Genomic DNA, 14,951 nt, shown 5'->3' on the forward strand with positions numbered 1-14,951 from the left:
AGGGGAGGGATGATATCCGTGACGTGGCGTCAGAGGTGGTTTCCTGGGTCCTGAAGCAGCGCTTGGACAGGGGGGAGAGAAACAGTGGAGATCGTCAAGAGAGAGGTGAGAGTCTGAGAGAGAGAGCGAGAGGGGGTAGAGAGGGGGGGGGGGGGGGTAGAGAGAGGGGGGGGGTAGAGAGAGAGAGAGGGGGTAGAGAGAGGGGGGTAGAGAGAGAGGGGGGGTAGAGAGAGAGGGGGGGTAGAGAGAGAGGGGGGGCAAAGAGGGGGGGGGGGGTAGAGAGAGAGGGGGGGTAGAGAGGGGGGGGGGTAGAGAGGGGGGGGGGGGGGGTAGAGAGGGGGGGGGTAGAGAGAGAGAGGGGGTAGAGAGAGGGGGGGTAGAGAGAGAGGGGGGGTAGAGAGAGAGGGGGGGTAGAGAGAGAGGGGGGGCAGAGAGGGGGGGGGGGTAGAGAGAGGGGGGTGGGGGGTAGAGAGAGAGGGGGGGGGGGGTAGAGAGAGAGGGGGGGGGTGAGAGAGGGGAGTGGGGGGTAGAGAGAGAGAGGGGGGGGAGTAGAGAGAGAGGGGAGTGGGGGGTAGAGAGAGAGGGGGGGGGGCAGAGAGGGGGTAGAGAGGGGGGGGGGGTAGAGCGAGAAGGGGGGTACATAAAGCAAATCATTAAAAAAACGAAATGATGAACGAAGCAAAGTGCCGACTACACCGAGCATCTTCTTGTTTCCTCTGATCGTAAAAATGTAAAAAAGAGAGAGAGATCGAGGGAGGTGAGTGTGTGAGTGGGAGAGAGAGAGAGGAGAGGTTTAAGGGGGTGATTTGTGTTTCTTGTTGGTGTCTATGAACACAGTAACACACAATGGGACTAATGTTACACGGGAAACTCGCGTTATATCTTTGATAAAAAAAGGGGAGCACATAAGTAAAAAAAAATAGATAAAAAAAATACAAACCAACGACACGATGAACGAAGTAAAGTGCCGAAAGTCTGAGCGTCTTTCTCGTCTGATCGTTTTAAAAAAAAGACAGGAGAGAGGTGAGGGTCTGAGAGAGAGGGAGAGAGAGCAGAGGTAGAGATCGTCAAGCGAGTGAAGAGAGGGAGAGAGAGAGTGGGGTGAGAGCGAGGAAGTTGGCCGTTAGAGGCGAGCGAAGTGAGTCTCAGAGAGACTTTGACTTGTAAACAATTTTATTGCTGCGGCGGCAGTTGCTCCGCAGTCTCCTTTTTGGTTCGAGGTCATCGCCATCAGTAACATTCATCACCGCTAACAAACGTGGCCCGTGCGCCACACCGCCTCACGTGTGACACACCGCTACGTGCATCACACCACGGCACGTGCACATTCCTCCGCGTCACGTGTGCCACACCGCCGTACATGTGATACACCGCCACGTGCGTCACACCGCCGCGCGCCCCATCCCGTGTCACGTGCGGCACACCACCGCGCGTGCCAGAGAGAGAGAGAGCGGAAGAGGTGAGATAGGTAAGTCGGAGAGAGGGGAGGGCGATGGAGGAGGCCGTGTGCTCGGTGGCAGATGACGGGGAGCTCTGCATGCTGATATGAGCTACCCGTCGGAGGCCGTCGGACTGCGAGAAGGGCTGCGTGCAGAACGAGAGAGAGCGAGAGAGTGAGCGAGAGAGTGAGCGAGCGAGCGAGCGAGAGGGTGAGCGAGAGGGTGAGCGAGTGAGCGAGAGAGTGAGCGAGAGAGAGACCGAGAGAGAGAACGAGCGAGGGTTGCATAAACCCCGTTTAAAAAAAAGAAAATTACGAAATGATGAACGAAACAAAGTGCCGAATACACCGAGCATATTCTTGTTTCCACTGATCGTAAAAAAAAGAGAGAGGTGAGAATCAGAGGGAGAGTGGGGAGAGAGGGAGGGACGGGTTGGTGCTATGGGGCTTAGCATATTTTAAGGTTTTTTCGGTAAAGTCACGTAGGTAAAAAATATTATTTTATTATTCTACGTGACTTTACCGAAAGAACCAAGAACAAGCTTTCCATTTTCTTGGTTCTTTCGGTAAAGTCACGTAAAAGGGAAATAATAAAATAATAAAAATAAAACATAATAAAATAATTCTCACGACGTTTCGGCCACAACGCAAGCAGCCGTCCTCAGGTGAAGAACAGGTCATTCAGACGCTGTCTTCCCGACAGACCTGTTCTTCACCTGAGGACGGCTGCTTGCGTTGTGGCCGAACCATCGTGAGAATTGTATTTTATTATGTTTTATTTTTATTAGTTTATTATTTCCCTTCTACGTGACGACTTTACCGAAAGAACCAAGAAGATGAATCCCTGCAGTCACGAAAGCTTTAAATCGAAATTTAAGCCCCAAGTCGTCGTGGACAAGCAGATGCCCTCCTGGCTTGGCCACGCCAAGTAGTACCCGAGTCTTAGTGAGACTAGGACGGTGGTCATCACCTTATGTAGAGTTGTGTTTCAGTTGTGTTAAATAAAGTGTTGCCTCCAAATGAGTGTGTGCGCCTCTATCCAACCCATTACATATGTATGGGTCTCAGTGTATGTCTGTGTCTCTATGCATCTTCGTTAAATAAATAGTTCTAGATTTGAAGCTTTTGTGACTGCAAGGATTCATACTCTTAGGTTTTTTCGGTAAAGTCACGTAGGTAAAAAATTTAATTAAAATTAATAAAAGTGAAATAAAAATCACGACGTTTCGGAGGAACCGTCACAGCACGATTGCTGTATCAAGTAATCGTGCTGTGATGGCTCCACCTGAAGACGGAAGCTTGTGTTGCCTCCGAAACGTCGTAATTTTTATTTTACTTTTATTAATTTTAATTTTATTTTTTACCTACGTGACTTAAATAAATAGTGTTGCCTCCACATGAGTGTGTGCGCCTCTATCGAACCCATTACATATGTATGGGTCTCAGTGTATGTCTGTGTCTCTATGCATCTTCATGGGGCAATGTTAAGAGATTGGGAACCGGTTCCCATAGAAAGTCTATGGGGTGATGTTAAAAAACCCGAGTTAGTTGATACTTGGTTTTTTACCCTTCTATCTGGCAACAAAATTGACACCTTTTTTTACAAGGAGTCATGTTTGCATAGACCACAATACCTGCAGTCGGAATGCAAACAAAAAACACAACTCTGATAATGATATGCACTGTCCTCGAAATTGATTGGTCCACACTCGAGACAGCTTTCCTTAGAGCCTAGTTTCACATGGTGTTGGACCAGATGACGCCAAAAGGCGCACAACTCAAAGACAATGCACCATCAGAGTATGAGAGCTCGGGGTGAAGCATTTACACCATTGGAACTTCCTTTGCCAGTAGCAAAATATGATAATTGGGGTTTTACCCTTTTATCTGGCAACAAAACTGACACCTTTTTTTACAAGGTGTCAGTTTTGTTGCCAGATTAAAGGGTAAAAAAACAATTATCATATTTTGCTACTGGAAAAGGAGGTTCCAATGGTGTAAACCCGAGTTAGATTCCCACTCATGGCCACAAACAGCAGCGATAGCGATTATCTGAACTGGTGCTGGGCTTCCCCTAGGTCGGCTCGGCCTCAATGAGTATCTGGTGCCGTGCTGTGTAGTAAACATCGCTACTGGGGGAGACAAAGGCGGCCGGGAGTGGTGCTGATAACCCACCCCCTCTATGCCCTCGTGCTGGTAGCCTTCATAGGTGCTGCTGCTGCTACTCGCTACTAACATCACTTACCCCTACAGTCTGTTACAGGCTATACGGGGATTGGGGGGGGGGCGGTGTTTGTGTGTGTGGCAGAGGTCGCAACCGGGTACCTGATACCCGTACCCTACCCGATACCTGGCTACCCATACCCGGCCGGGTACGGGTACGGGTACCCGTTTGCGACCCTGGTGCGGCCAGGTACGGGTACGGGTAGGCCGTGAGTCACTGGTGAGTAACCGTTTGTCACTAATTTCGGGTAGGGTACGGGTACGGAACGGGTACCCGTACCCGGCCGGGTACGGGTACGGGTACCCATTTGCGACCCTGGTGCGGCCGGGTACGGGTAAGGAATCAAAACCCGTTTGCGACCTCTGGTGTGTGGTGAGGTGAGTGATGAATGAGAAGGTTGTGGTGAGTGTGTGTCTGTGTCTTTGTCTGTGTGTCTGAATGTGTGTGCCTGTGTGGCGAGTGGTAGTGTAGCGGTTAGCGGGCTGCTCTACGAATCCGGCGGCCTGAGTTTGATTCCCACTCACGGCCAACATCAGTGGCGATTACTGGTCCTAGCGCCACTCGGCCTCAAATGAGTACCGGGTGTGGAGTGTAAACATCACCACTCACCCTCTCGTGAGTGGTGTGGTGCTGACCACCCACCCCCTCGTGTGTTGTTCTGGGCCTTTCATAGGTGCTCGTGAACAGCACTTGGTCCAATACAGGGGATCTTTGTCTTTGTGCCTGTGAGTGTGTCAGTAGTGAGTGTGTGTCTGTGTGTGCGAGTGGTGAATGAGTCGGTGAACACTTTCCCCGACAGTCTGTTAAGAGGCTGCACGTGGGAATCTTTGTCTTTGTGTGATGCAGTGGCGGCTCCTGCAAAATCTCTCAGGGGGGGCAAATGTTTGGATGATTGATAAGGATAAGGTCCACCCATGCAATGGATAAATTAACAGCTTAAGCATGTAAAGGCAACTTCACTACTTTAATATTAATGAAAAATAAAGTGACTCTTATAATACATCTTCTTGTTTGTTTCTATACTCACTATTATTACACTGTTTATATCACATTACTCGCTTAATACACTGCTTACTTATACTGAAATTTTGCTCTTCTCTCTTTCAAAGTAGCAAAGTGATCAATTACTCTCTCATTGAAAGCAGGCATGTTCCTGACTAGTTCCCTCTCCATGGAAAGCATAGCCATTGCATTCAGACGTTCCTGTCCCATTACATTTCTCAGGAATGTATTGATTCTCTTTAAGGTTGAGAAACACCTCTCAGCTTCAGCAGTTGTCATGGGAGTGGTTATGAGGATGTTCAACAGAGCAACAGTCTCTGAAAAAGTATCCTGGAGGTTGTACTTCAGCAAAACCTGGTACAGCGCTCGTGCACCACAGCAGCCCTTGAATTCTGGACTCTCATAAATGACAGACAGTTCAGTCTTCAGCTTCGCCTTATTTAACATAGGGTATGCCCTGACAGTGATGTTCAGAGCCTCAACAGGGAATGTATGGCCAGGCTGTTGAAACATTTTTCCTTGTAGCAGCGTGGCACTTACAAGGTGGTCGGTAAAGGAGAACCTTTCTTTGGTGTGGACCAAGATTGTGTCGCAGACCTGACAAAATAAATACATTTATTTGAGTTATAAAATAAATTATTTATTATAATATAAATATTGAGATACAAGGTTTCCATCCCGACAGCAACAATGTGTAGTGGTGATACGCGCTGGGGTAAGGATCGTGTGCCAGCGCGTAGTGATTGGCTGTGTGTGTTGATGACGCGCGCTGACGGTGAAGGATCAGGGGTCAGCGCGGGGTCGGGGGTTATGAGGCTGTGATTGGCTGGGTATCGGTGACGCGCGCGAGCAGTGATAGGACGCGCGCTGACAGCGATGGGATCCTGGGACAAGCGTGCGGGGATTGGTTAACTAAGGGGGATGCTCACGTCGAAGTCCGCATACGCCCCGTCTCCCTAGAGCGGGGGGTATATAAGGTGGTGCGCACAAGCACACGGGGAGTTGGTGACCAGCGAAGACTGAAGACGGAGGAGGAAGAGATCGGGCCCTGCGGCACCTAGTACTGCTGTCCTTGGAAGGACCGGGGCTCTGTGTGACCCAGAGGCGGGACCCTGGGACCCGGGGCCGAACGTCCGTGTGAGGGCCGGCTCACGGGACCCAGAGGTTGTGACCCACGCCCAAGCTTGGGGTGGGTCTGTAGGCTCCAGGGACGTTACGGGGCTAGAGTGCAGTGTGAGCATGCAGTGTGAGCATGCAGCGTGAGCTAGGGTAACTACACGTGTCAGTGGAGTGTGTAGCGGGAGAAGTAGTGACCACACGTGTCAGTGGAGTGTGTAGTGTGATAATAGAGACCACACGTTGTATCGAACAAGTCAAGATTTAATAAAAGAGTGTGCTACCCGTCAAGTGGTTTCCTGCCGTCATTCCGAATACTTCAACTGGCGTCAGAAGTGAAACAGTCTTCCAGGCATGGATACAAGGAAGACCCGTCGGACCCACGGGATTGACCGCGAGGATAACCTTGACGACTCGGGCCAGCTGGCGTCAGGGGGTGAGGACGAGGATATGCCGATGGCGCAGGACCCGCCGAGGGCGCCGGACGAGCGACCGGGGACCGATGCTGGACTCCGTGAGGCGCACTCCCGTCTGGCAGAGCTGCTGTTCGCCGCCGCGTCCATCCTGGCAGAAATCAACGTAGCGGGTGGAGCGGGGACATCGACGGACATTCAGCAAGCGCGGCCCGCAGATTCCCGCCAAAATGACTTGGCGATTCCCGCCATTTCAACTGCGCGGCCATCTTTTGGCGGGAACGGCGAGCAACACGTGGCGGCGGTTCTCCACGCGCGCCCGCTCACGTCATCAGCGCGCGCCGCGGACCGCCATCAGCCGCCCGCCATTGGGGCCGCCATCTTGCAGACCGACGGTGCGGCAGAGGGGAACCACGTGGCAGAGGACGACTTCATTTTCCAGCAGCGCCTTCCCACATTGTCAGCCTTCAAGGCGGAGGGCGGGGACTGGGGCGCATTCCAGCGCAGGTTTCTGGCGCATCAGGAGATGTCGGCCTGGTCCGACGCTACGGCGCTGCGGGCACTGCCTGCCATGTTGGACGACGACGCGCTCGCGGCCTTCAGGTCCGCACAGAGGTCGGACCGCTCCACGCTCAAGGCGGCGCTGGGCCTCATGGCCAAGGTCTACGGACCTCCCTCGGCGTGTCGACATCACTTTTACGCCCGACGGAAAGCAAACACGGAGACCGCCCTCGCCTACCGCACGGCGTTGTTGGCTCTCGCCGACGCCGCGTTCCCTCGTATGGACAAGGAGGGCCAGGACGCGATGGTCTTGGAGCAGCTGCTCAAATTGGCGCAGGACCTGGGGGTCCCCATCAACACGGCCGACGAGGTCGATATTTCTTCGTTGCGGGTCGCAACAAGTATACAGGCGTACGAGGTCCTCCAGCGTAAACAGGGGGCCGTCTGCACTGCTGCCGTGGCCTCAGCTCCGGGCCCGGTCGTCACCGAGCCCCAAGTCATCGGCCCACGAGAGGAGGCGTTCACCGCTGGACGACTGGGGGACTGGAGGTCGGGGGGTCGTTCGCCTCTGCGATCGGCCCGCAAGCTGGAGCAACCGAGACCTCCGACGTCCCTCATCACGTGTTACAACTGCGGTCTCCGGGGCCACGTGGCGTCCGGTTGCCGCGCTCCTCGTCAGCGCCCCATGGGACCTCGGCTGGACAACGACCAAGGCCCCAAGTCATCCCTACTACCCCCGCAAGTCGCGGCACTTCACATGCTCGGCCTACATGCACGACACACATGGGTCGTCGCGTTGCAGCGGTGGAAGGCTGGTTAGGGATCGGGGATTCGGTTCGGCGAGGGGGGTTCGTGCGGGACCGAGGGGACATTGAATGGTCTGAGTTGGGGCACAGGATGGTGGCTGCGTCGGCGGGTTCGTCGGTCGTTACGGGATTCATTGACGGGGTCGAGGTCAGGGTGTTGGTGGACACGGGGGCGTCGGCGACTATTATATCAGACCTCATTTACAACATTCTCCCCGTCCAATGTAGACCTCTGCTCCCGGTCGACGTGCCATTTTACGCGGCAAATGGGGGCTCGTTGGGCATTGTCGGCCAAATTAGGGCGTCCATTTGCATTGGAGATATTAAATTGTCGGGACCCGTTTTCGTTTCTTCTTCCTTAGCGGTCCCTTGTCTGTTGGGCACAGATTTCTTGGCTAAAATGCCCATTAAAATTCTCATCGATCAGCGTTGCATTGAGTTACCATCGGGTCGCCGTATTTCATTTTTGACGAATCCTACCGAAATTCGGACGGCGTGCGCTACGATACAAGCGCTGGCGACGCAGACCGTGCACGTGCCCCCGGGTTCACAGATGTTAATTCCCCTCCGGTTGAGAAAACCATTGGTTGGAGAGACCTCGGAACGAGGCATGCTTTTGGGTCCTTCTAATAGGGCTGTGGGGGGTCTCGATTTGTCGGTGGCTCACACTTTGGTTCGGGCTGACAAGGACCCGTTCGTGATGGTTTTAAACGCTGGTTCGCGGCCGGCCGTTATTCAGCAGGGCACTGTGCTAGCTCACGCGGCACGGGTCCCTGCGGAGGAGCGCCTAGTTGCACAGGTTGACCCAAGCCCGACGCAGAGCAATCCATCGAGGGAGGACCTTGAATGGGTCGATTCGCTGTGCGCGGACTCGACCGATTTGTCAGCGGTACAGTTGGGTGCGCTGCGTGCGTTACTGATTGAATTTTCTGACGTCTTCAGTAAGCATAAATATGACATTGGGTGCACGGACCTGTTGCACCACCACATTGAAACAGGCGATGCGGCACCTGTCAGGCTAAATCCCTTCCGGCGAGTCCTGTTGAAAAGGAACACGTTCAGTCGGCCATTAACGATATGCTGGCGGCCGACATTATTTCGCCTTCTTCCAGTCCATGGGGAGCACCTATTGTGCTGGTTAAAAAGCAAGACGGGTCCTTGCGATTTTGCGTAGATTTCCGTCGCCTGAATAAGATATCCGTGGCTGACGCATATCCGCTCCCCAGAATGGACGAGTCCCTCGATGCATTATCTGGCGCGCGATATTTTTCGACTCTGGATTTGTTGTCGGGATTCTGGCAGCTGCCACTCGACGAGTCTAGACCCAAGACGGCATTTCGGACTCCAGGGGGCCTGTTCCAGTTTAACCGGTTACCCATGGGTCTTCACTCCGCTCCCGCGACGTTTCAGCGCCTTATGGAGTTGGTTTTGTCGGGCTTGCAATGGGATACTTGCTTGATTTACCTAGACGATGTCATTGTTTTCAGTAAAACGTTCGAGGAACACCTCCAGCGATTGAGAGGGGTGTTCTTGCGGATGCGATCGGCTAAATTAAAGTTTAAGCCGGCCAAATGCCACCTTCTTCGTAAGTCCGTGAGGTACTTGGGCCACATTGTCGATTCTTCGGGGATCTCTACCGATCCCGCGAAGACGAACTGTGTCAGTTCATGGCCAACGCCCACGTCGGTTTCGGACGTGCGCAGTTTCATCGGTTTTGCTTCGTATTATCGCCGATTCGTTGAGCATTTCGCCACCATTGCAAAACCCTTGCACGCTCTAACGGCAAAAGGAGTCAAGTTCCGATGGGGACCGGAGGAGGAGGCCGCATTCTGCTCCCTCCGGGACGCCTTGGTGGGTGCCCCGCCCTTGCGTTATCCTGATTTTACAAGTCCTTTCTTGCTAGACACGGATGCTAGCAACACGGGCATTGGGGGGGTACTCTCACAGGTCATCGGGGGAGTCGAAAGGGTGGTCGCCTATGGTAGCAGGGTTTTGTCGCCGGTGGAGCAGCGCTACTGCGTCACCCGTCGCGAGTTGCTGGCTATTGTTTTTTTTGTACAACAATTTAGACCATACCTCTATGGCCGTCACTTTACGGTCCGGACGGACCACGCGGCACTTCAGTATTCATTGCGGGTTGCCCAACCCTCGGGCCAATTGTCATGGTGGTTGGAAGTCCTCCAGGACTATCAGTTCACGACCACATACCGAAAGGGATTGCGCCACACTAACGCCGATGCCCTGTCGCGATTGTCGCCTTGTCACAAATGTGCGTGCTTAATGGGATCGTCGCGCTGTAAACCGCCAGCTGCGGATAGTATGGGTGCGTTCGCCGCGACCGCGGATGCACCGATCGCCGATGATCCCGCTGCCCCTGAAGGAGAGGACTCGCTGCTCTCATTGTCGCTGATTGAGTGGGGCCGTCTCCAAATGGCTGACAGCTCCCTGCTCGCGCTGCGCCGCAGGGTGGGGGGTCCCGAGGAGGGCCGGGAACGAACTGGCTCCTGGGTGCTCAAGCAGGGCCTGTTAATGAGATGGGACAATTTGTCCCGAAGGCACACACTCGTGGTGCCTTCCGCTGTAAGGGGGAAAGTTGCCCTGGCCGCACATGAACGCCTCTTGCATTTAGGGGTCAACAAAACGCTTGCTCTGCTTCAGCGTGACTATTATTGACCGGGGATGGGGAGTGATGTGGTGAACATTCTAAAGGGGTGCGTTGATTGCGCCAGACGAAAACCGCCAGCCGTGGCGTCAAATCCGCCGCTGCAATCTATTCAGGTTTCGCGCACTAACGAGCTAGTTGCGCTCGATATTTTGGGGCCTTTTCCAGTCACGCCAAGGGGGAATAAGTACCTGTTGGTTGGTGTCGAGTACTTTACCCGGTGGCTTATGGCATGGCCACTCGCCAACCAGTCGGCGGCGGCTGTGACGGACGCCTTTGTCCAGGGCTACGTCCTGGACAAGGGGGCTCCCGAACGCTTGCTAACCGACCAAGGGAAAAATTTTTCTAGTAAATTGCTGCAAGAGGTGTGCGACCTATTGGGTACTAAGAAGGTGCGTACCTCCCCGTACCATCCACAGACAGACGGGATGGTGGAGCGACTCCACAGGACTTTGACTTCTATGCTGTGCCAGCAGGTGTGTGAGGCACATGTTGACTGGGACCTGCAGGTCCCGGGGGTCCTCGCCGCGTATAGAATGGCCCCCCATGCGGCAACGGGATTTTCCCCATTCTATCTGATGTATGGTCGGGAAGCCGACCCGCCTATGGAAACGCAGCTGGGATTGTCCGCGCCACGAACGAATTCGAAATTGGCTGAACATATTAAATTCAACATTCATAAGCTGACCGAGGCACGGGAGGCCGCACGGCTTAATTCGCGGGCTCGGCAAATTGCCAACGAGCGGTTGCGTGCACGGAAGGTGTCCGTGCACAACTGGAAACCAGGCGATAGGGCCTGGCTGCACTGCCCTCAGGCACCTTTGGCTACGTCGCCTAAATTATTGAAGCCATGGCGGGGACCCGTTGAGGTTGTGGGGGTTGCACGCCCCCAATGTGTTCAGATAAAGTGGGGAAAGCGCCGTTGGTACATCCACCCCTCCCGACTGAAACCGTTCTCGCCTCCATATGGCCTCCCTTTGTGTCGTGAGGGCCGAGCATGTGACGTGACCGACGACCCGAGGGGGGAAATGTCTCCGCCTGATCCTCACATGTCTCCGCCTGATCCGCTCCCAGGTGTCTCGGAACTGACAGCTGCCGACCACCGGTGGCCGGATCCCCGCAGCGCGGCCGGTCCTTCCAGGCCCGATCCGCGCCTTCCAGGGCTGCCGGAGCCACCGGACGTTCGTCAGTGTCCCGTTCCATACGATGGACCGGCCAGGCGGACTCGCGCTAAGTCGCGCAACTTTTCATGACCTGCCGCATGAGGAGCCGATGCGGCCGGAGCGCCTCGTCACTGCGTTCCTCATCCGCCCGACCGCTCTGTCCGGTGAAGGAGTGAGCGGAAGGGGGGGGTTCGACAGTCACAGAGACGCTGGACACGTTCCCTTTCTGGGACTTGGTTTTATTGTATTGTTCGTCGGTTTGTACATAACTTGTTGTCTGGTATTGTGTGTTGTTGTCGACTTTTGTTGTCTTGTTTGTCGGTTTGTATATAGGTTGTCGGTTGTTGTGTTGTTGTGTTGTTGTTGTTGCGTTACGGGGCACACTGGGGGGGTGGGGTTTTTGTTGTGTTAATGTTGTGTTCTGTTGTCTTGTTTAGCAGCCGGGCCGGCTGCGAGCTATGTGGGAGGGGGTGATGTAGTGGTGATACGCGCTGGGGTAAGGATCGTGTGCCAGCGCGTAGTGATTGGCTGTGTGTGTTGATGACGCGCGCTGACGGTGAAGGATCAGGGGTCAGCGCGGGGTCGGGGGTTATGAGGCTGTGATTGGCTGGGTATCGGTGACGCGCGCGAGCAGTGATAGGACGCGCGCTGACAGCGATGGGATCCTGGGACAAGCGTGCGGGGATTGGTTAACTAAGGGGGATGCTCACGTCGAAGTCCGCATACGCCCCGTCTCCCGAGAGCGGGGGGTATATAAGGTGGTGCGCACAAGCACACGGGGAGTTGGTGACCAGCGAAGACTGAAGACGGAGGAGGAAGAGATCGGGCCCTGCGGCACCTAGTCCCGCTGTCCTTGGAAGGACCGGGGCAGTGTGAGCATGCAGTGTGAGCATGCAGCGTGAGCTAGGGTAACTACACGTGTCAGTGGAGTGTGTAGCGGGAGAAGTAGTGACCACACGTGTCAGTGGAGTGTGTAGTGTGAGAATAGAGACCACACGTTGTATCGAACAAGTCAAGATTTAATAAAAGAGTGTGCTTCCCGTCAAGTGGTTTCCTGCCGTCATTCCGAATACTTCAAATGTATCAGGCAGAATCCATATTTTATATCTCCATATTTTTTAAAAAATTTATGCTATTGGTCACCCTTTACATCTGTCAATGTGTTTTACAAATATTTAACCAATGAAAAGCATTAAAAGAGCTTGGAAATTATTTTGGGGAAAAAACAGGTTTTCTTTCGTTTCCTGAAAAGTAAAAGTTTTGGACATACAAGGCTTCCGTCCGACAGCGATGATTTGTGTGTGTGTTATTATGTTAATTAACATTTTACCAAAATTCAAGCTCAAATGGAGTTTGACAAGGGTTTTTAACCAGTAAATTAAAGATTCCACTAGGTGGCGACAAATAATATTGTTGACTGAAACGTGCTTACGTATGATGACGTAAGCACGTGAGTGCGAGCCCTCCCGGAAGCCATAGAGAATGCATTGCAGCGCCTGCCGTTCGAAAAAAAACATCTTTGAATGTAAGTCTATGGGAACACTCTGGGCGATTCTCAGCCAGAGTGAAATCGCCCAAAAAGAGGCGGTACTCCACAGAACGTGACATGACGCTGATTGGACTATATCCAGAGGCACAGTAACGGCGAGCGTAACTCTGTGGTTGAATGAGATTGTTAATGTGATTGAAAAAGTCCCTTTCACACTTTGGTGGTGCGTCGCCCAATCGCCCTAATGAAGAAACCGCCCCTGGTGTGATGATATGCAGGTTGCAGTTGCTGTCATTCTCATTGGCTCCCCACAACTACTGCTTGAATTATGACGTCACAATGGATAACCGTCCTCGTCGTGACCATCATCTTAGGCATCTCGCTAGCGCCCGCAGAGGCTAAAAGTGAGTACAGCACGTGATTGTGTGTACACGTGTGTGTGTTTGTGTGTACACATGTGTGTGTGTACACGTGTGTGTGTTTGTGTGTACACGTGTGTGTTTGTGTGTACACGTGATTTGTGTACACGTGTGTGTGTTTGTGTGTACACGTGTGTGTTTGTGTGTACACGTGATTTGTGTACACGTGTGTGTGTTTGTGTGTACACGTGTGTGTGTGTACACGTGTGTGTGTTTGTGTGTACACGTGTGTGTTTGTGTGTACACGTGATTGTGTGTACACGTGTGTGTTTGTGTGTACACGTGTGTGTTTGTGTGTACACGTGTTTGTGTGTACACGTATGTATGTGTGTTTGTGTGTACACGTGTTTGTGCGTACACGTTTGTGTGTGTTTGTGTGTACACGTGTGTGTGTTTGTGTGTACACGTGTGTGTGTGTTTGTGTGTACACGTGTGTGTGTTTGTGTGTACACGTGTGTGTGTTTGTGTGTACACGTGTGTGTGTTTGTGTGTACACGTGTGTGTGTTTGTGTGTACACGTGTGTGTGTGTCGTGAGCGGTGTCGTGAGCAATGGTGCCACGGTGAGCGCGCTGCGCTATGAACCCGTCTTACTCGAATTGTAAATGTTGTCGTCGTGTTGGGTTAACTCTCCAACACGCACACGACCAGTTAGTGCTAAAGTGTTTGCTGGACAAAATTCCGGGGTGCATACGAAGTGGCCAACGGCTCACCCTGGTGGGGCAGACGAGTTGCGGTCCAGATGGCCAAGGGCACATCACGGAGGAGCCACGTGATGTCTGGTGTTTCAAAACAAAGCCTTCCAATCACATCCGTTTCCTGCCTTGCCATTGGGCCCAGGCTTGCTTCCTGGCCGAGCTTTGTGCGGGAGCCTGGTGTACAACAGACACTGCACGTTAATTCCTTCACGCACTGGCACCCTCCAGGAACAGTGCCATCTAACCCGCACACTACATACCCAAAGTCCTTGGGTGATTGGCAAGTGGCGAGCAGAGCAAGCCTTTGGAGCTAAACGTTCCAAGTCACAAGCCAGCACCAAGTCACAAGGCGTCAGCTATTAGAAAGTCGTCATGCACTCGGATTCGGCAGGAGTGCATCCCGGCAGCTGTAGCTGTGACTGAGCATCCCACAAGGAAACATTCTGGTCACCCCAAATGGGGGATAGGGCTAGCAAAGGTGCCCTAAACGTAGTCTGCCTAGCAACATCCTGTCTGGCTGACCGTGACCAGAGGGAGCATCGATACTTACGGTCGAAACAAGAAGAAGTATAACCTTAACATTGGATCCTGGAATGTCAGGACCCTCACAGACAACCCAAACTTGCACTGTCCAGAGCGCAGAACGGCCATTGTGGCATGCGAGCGGAGACAGTTTAACATCTATATTCCAGCCCTCAGCAAAACCCGTCTGGTTGATGAAAGGCAAGTGGAGGCTACACCTTCTTTTGGAAGGGTAAACCTGCAGATGAACAACACCTGCATGCCATGGGTTTTGTAACCGACAACAAGCTCGTCAACAACCTCAGTGGGCTCCCAATTGGCATCAATGAGCGTTTTATGACCCTACGCCTGACCAACACTTAACCATCATCGGCACCTACACACCAGGACTGGACTCGGAGGGAGACACCAAGGAGATCTACCACAGCCAACTCAACTAAATCCTTCAGAGTACACCGAAAATTGACGAGCTGATTCTCCTTGGCAAATTCAATGCTAGA

The 14,951-nt window shown here is 53.2% G+C and overlaps 1 protein-coding gene across 1 annotated transcript in view; it reads left to right on the forward strand.

Annotated features, from left to right (window-relative positions):
* Nucleotides 1–22: 22 nt before the first annotated feature.
* The window catches only part of LOC133339376 (uncharacterized), a 68,063-nt gene continuing 53,134 nt past the window's right edge, over nt 23–14,951 (forward strand). Inside the window, exons 1-2 of the mRNA XM_061547517.1 lie at nt 23–105; nt 13,093–13,218. Of these exons, the coding sequence (XP_061403501.1) occupies nt 13,143–13,218 (76 nt within the window). The 5' untranslated portion in view covers nt 23–105; nt 13,093–13,142. The remainder of the gene's footprint in view (nt 106–13,092; nt 13,219–14,951) is intronic.

The sequence above is a fragment of the Lethenteron reissneri genome, unplaced genomic scaffold (genome assembly GCF_015708825.2).
Source record: "Lethenteron reissneri isolate LAM-NWPU_2019-01 unplaced genomic scaffold, ASM1570882v1 scaffold_1848, whole genome shotgun sequence".
NCBI classification, from domain to species: Eukaryota; Metazoa; Chordata; class Hyperoartia; order Petromyzontiformes; family Petromyzontidae; genus Lethenteron; species Lethenteron reissneri.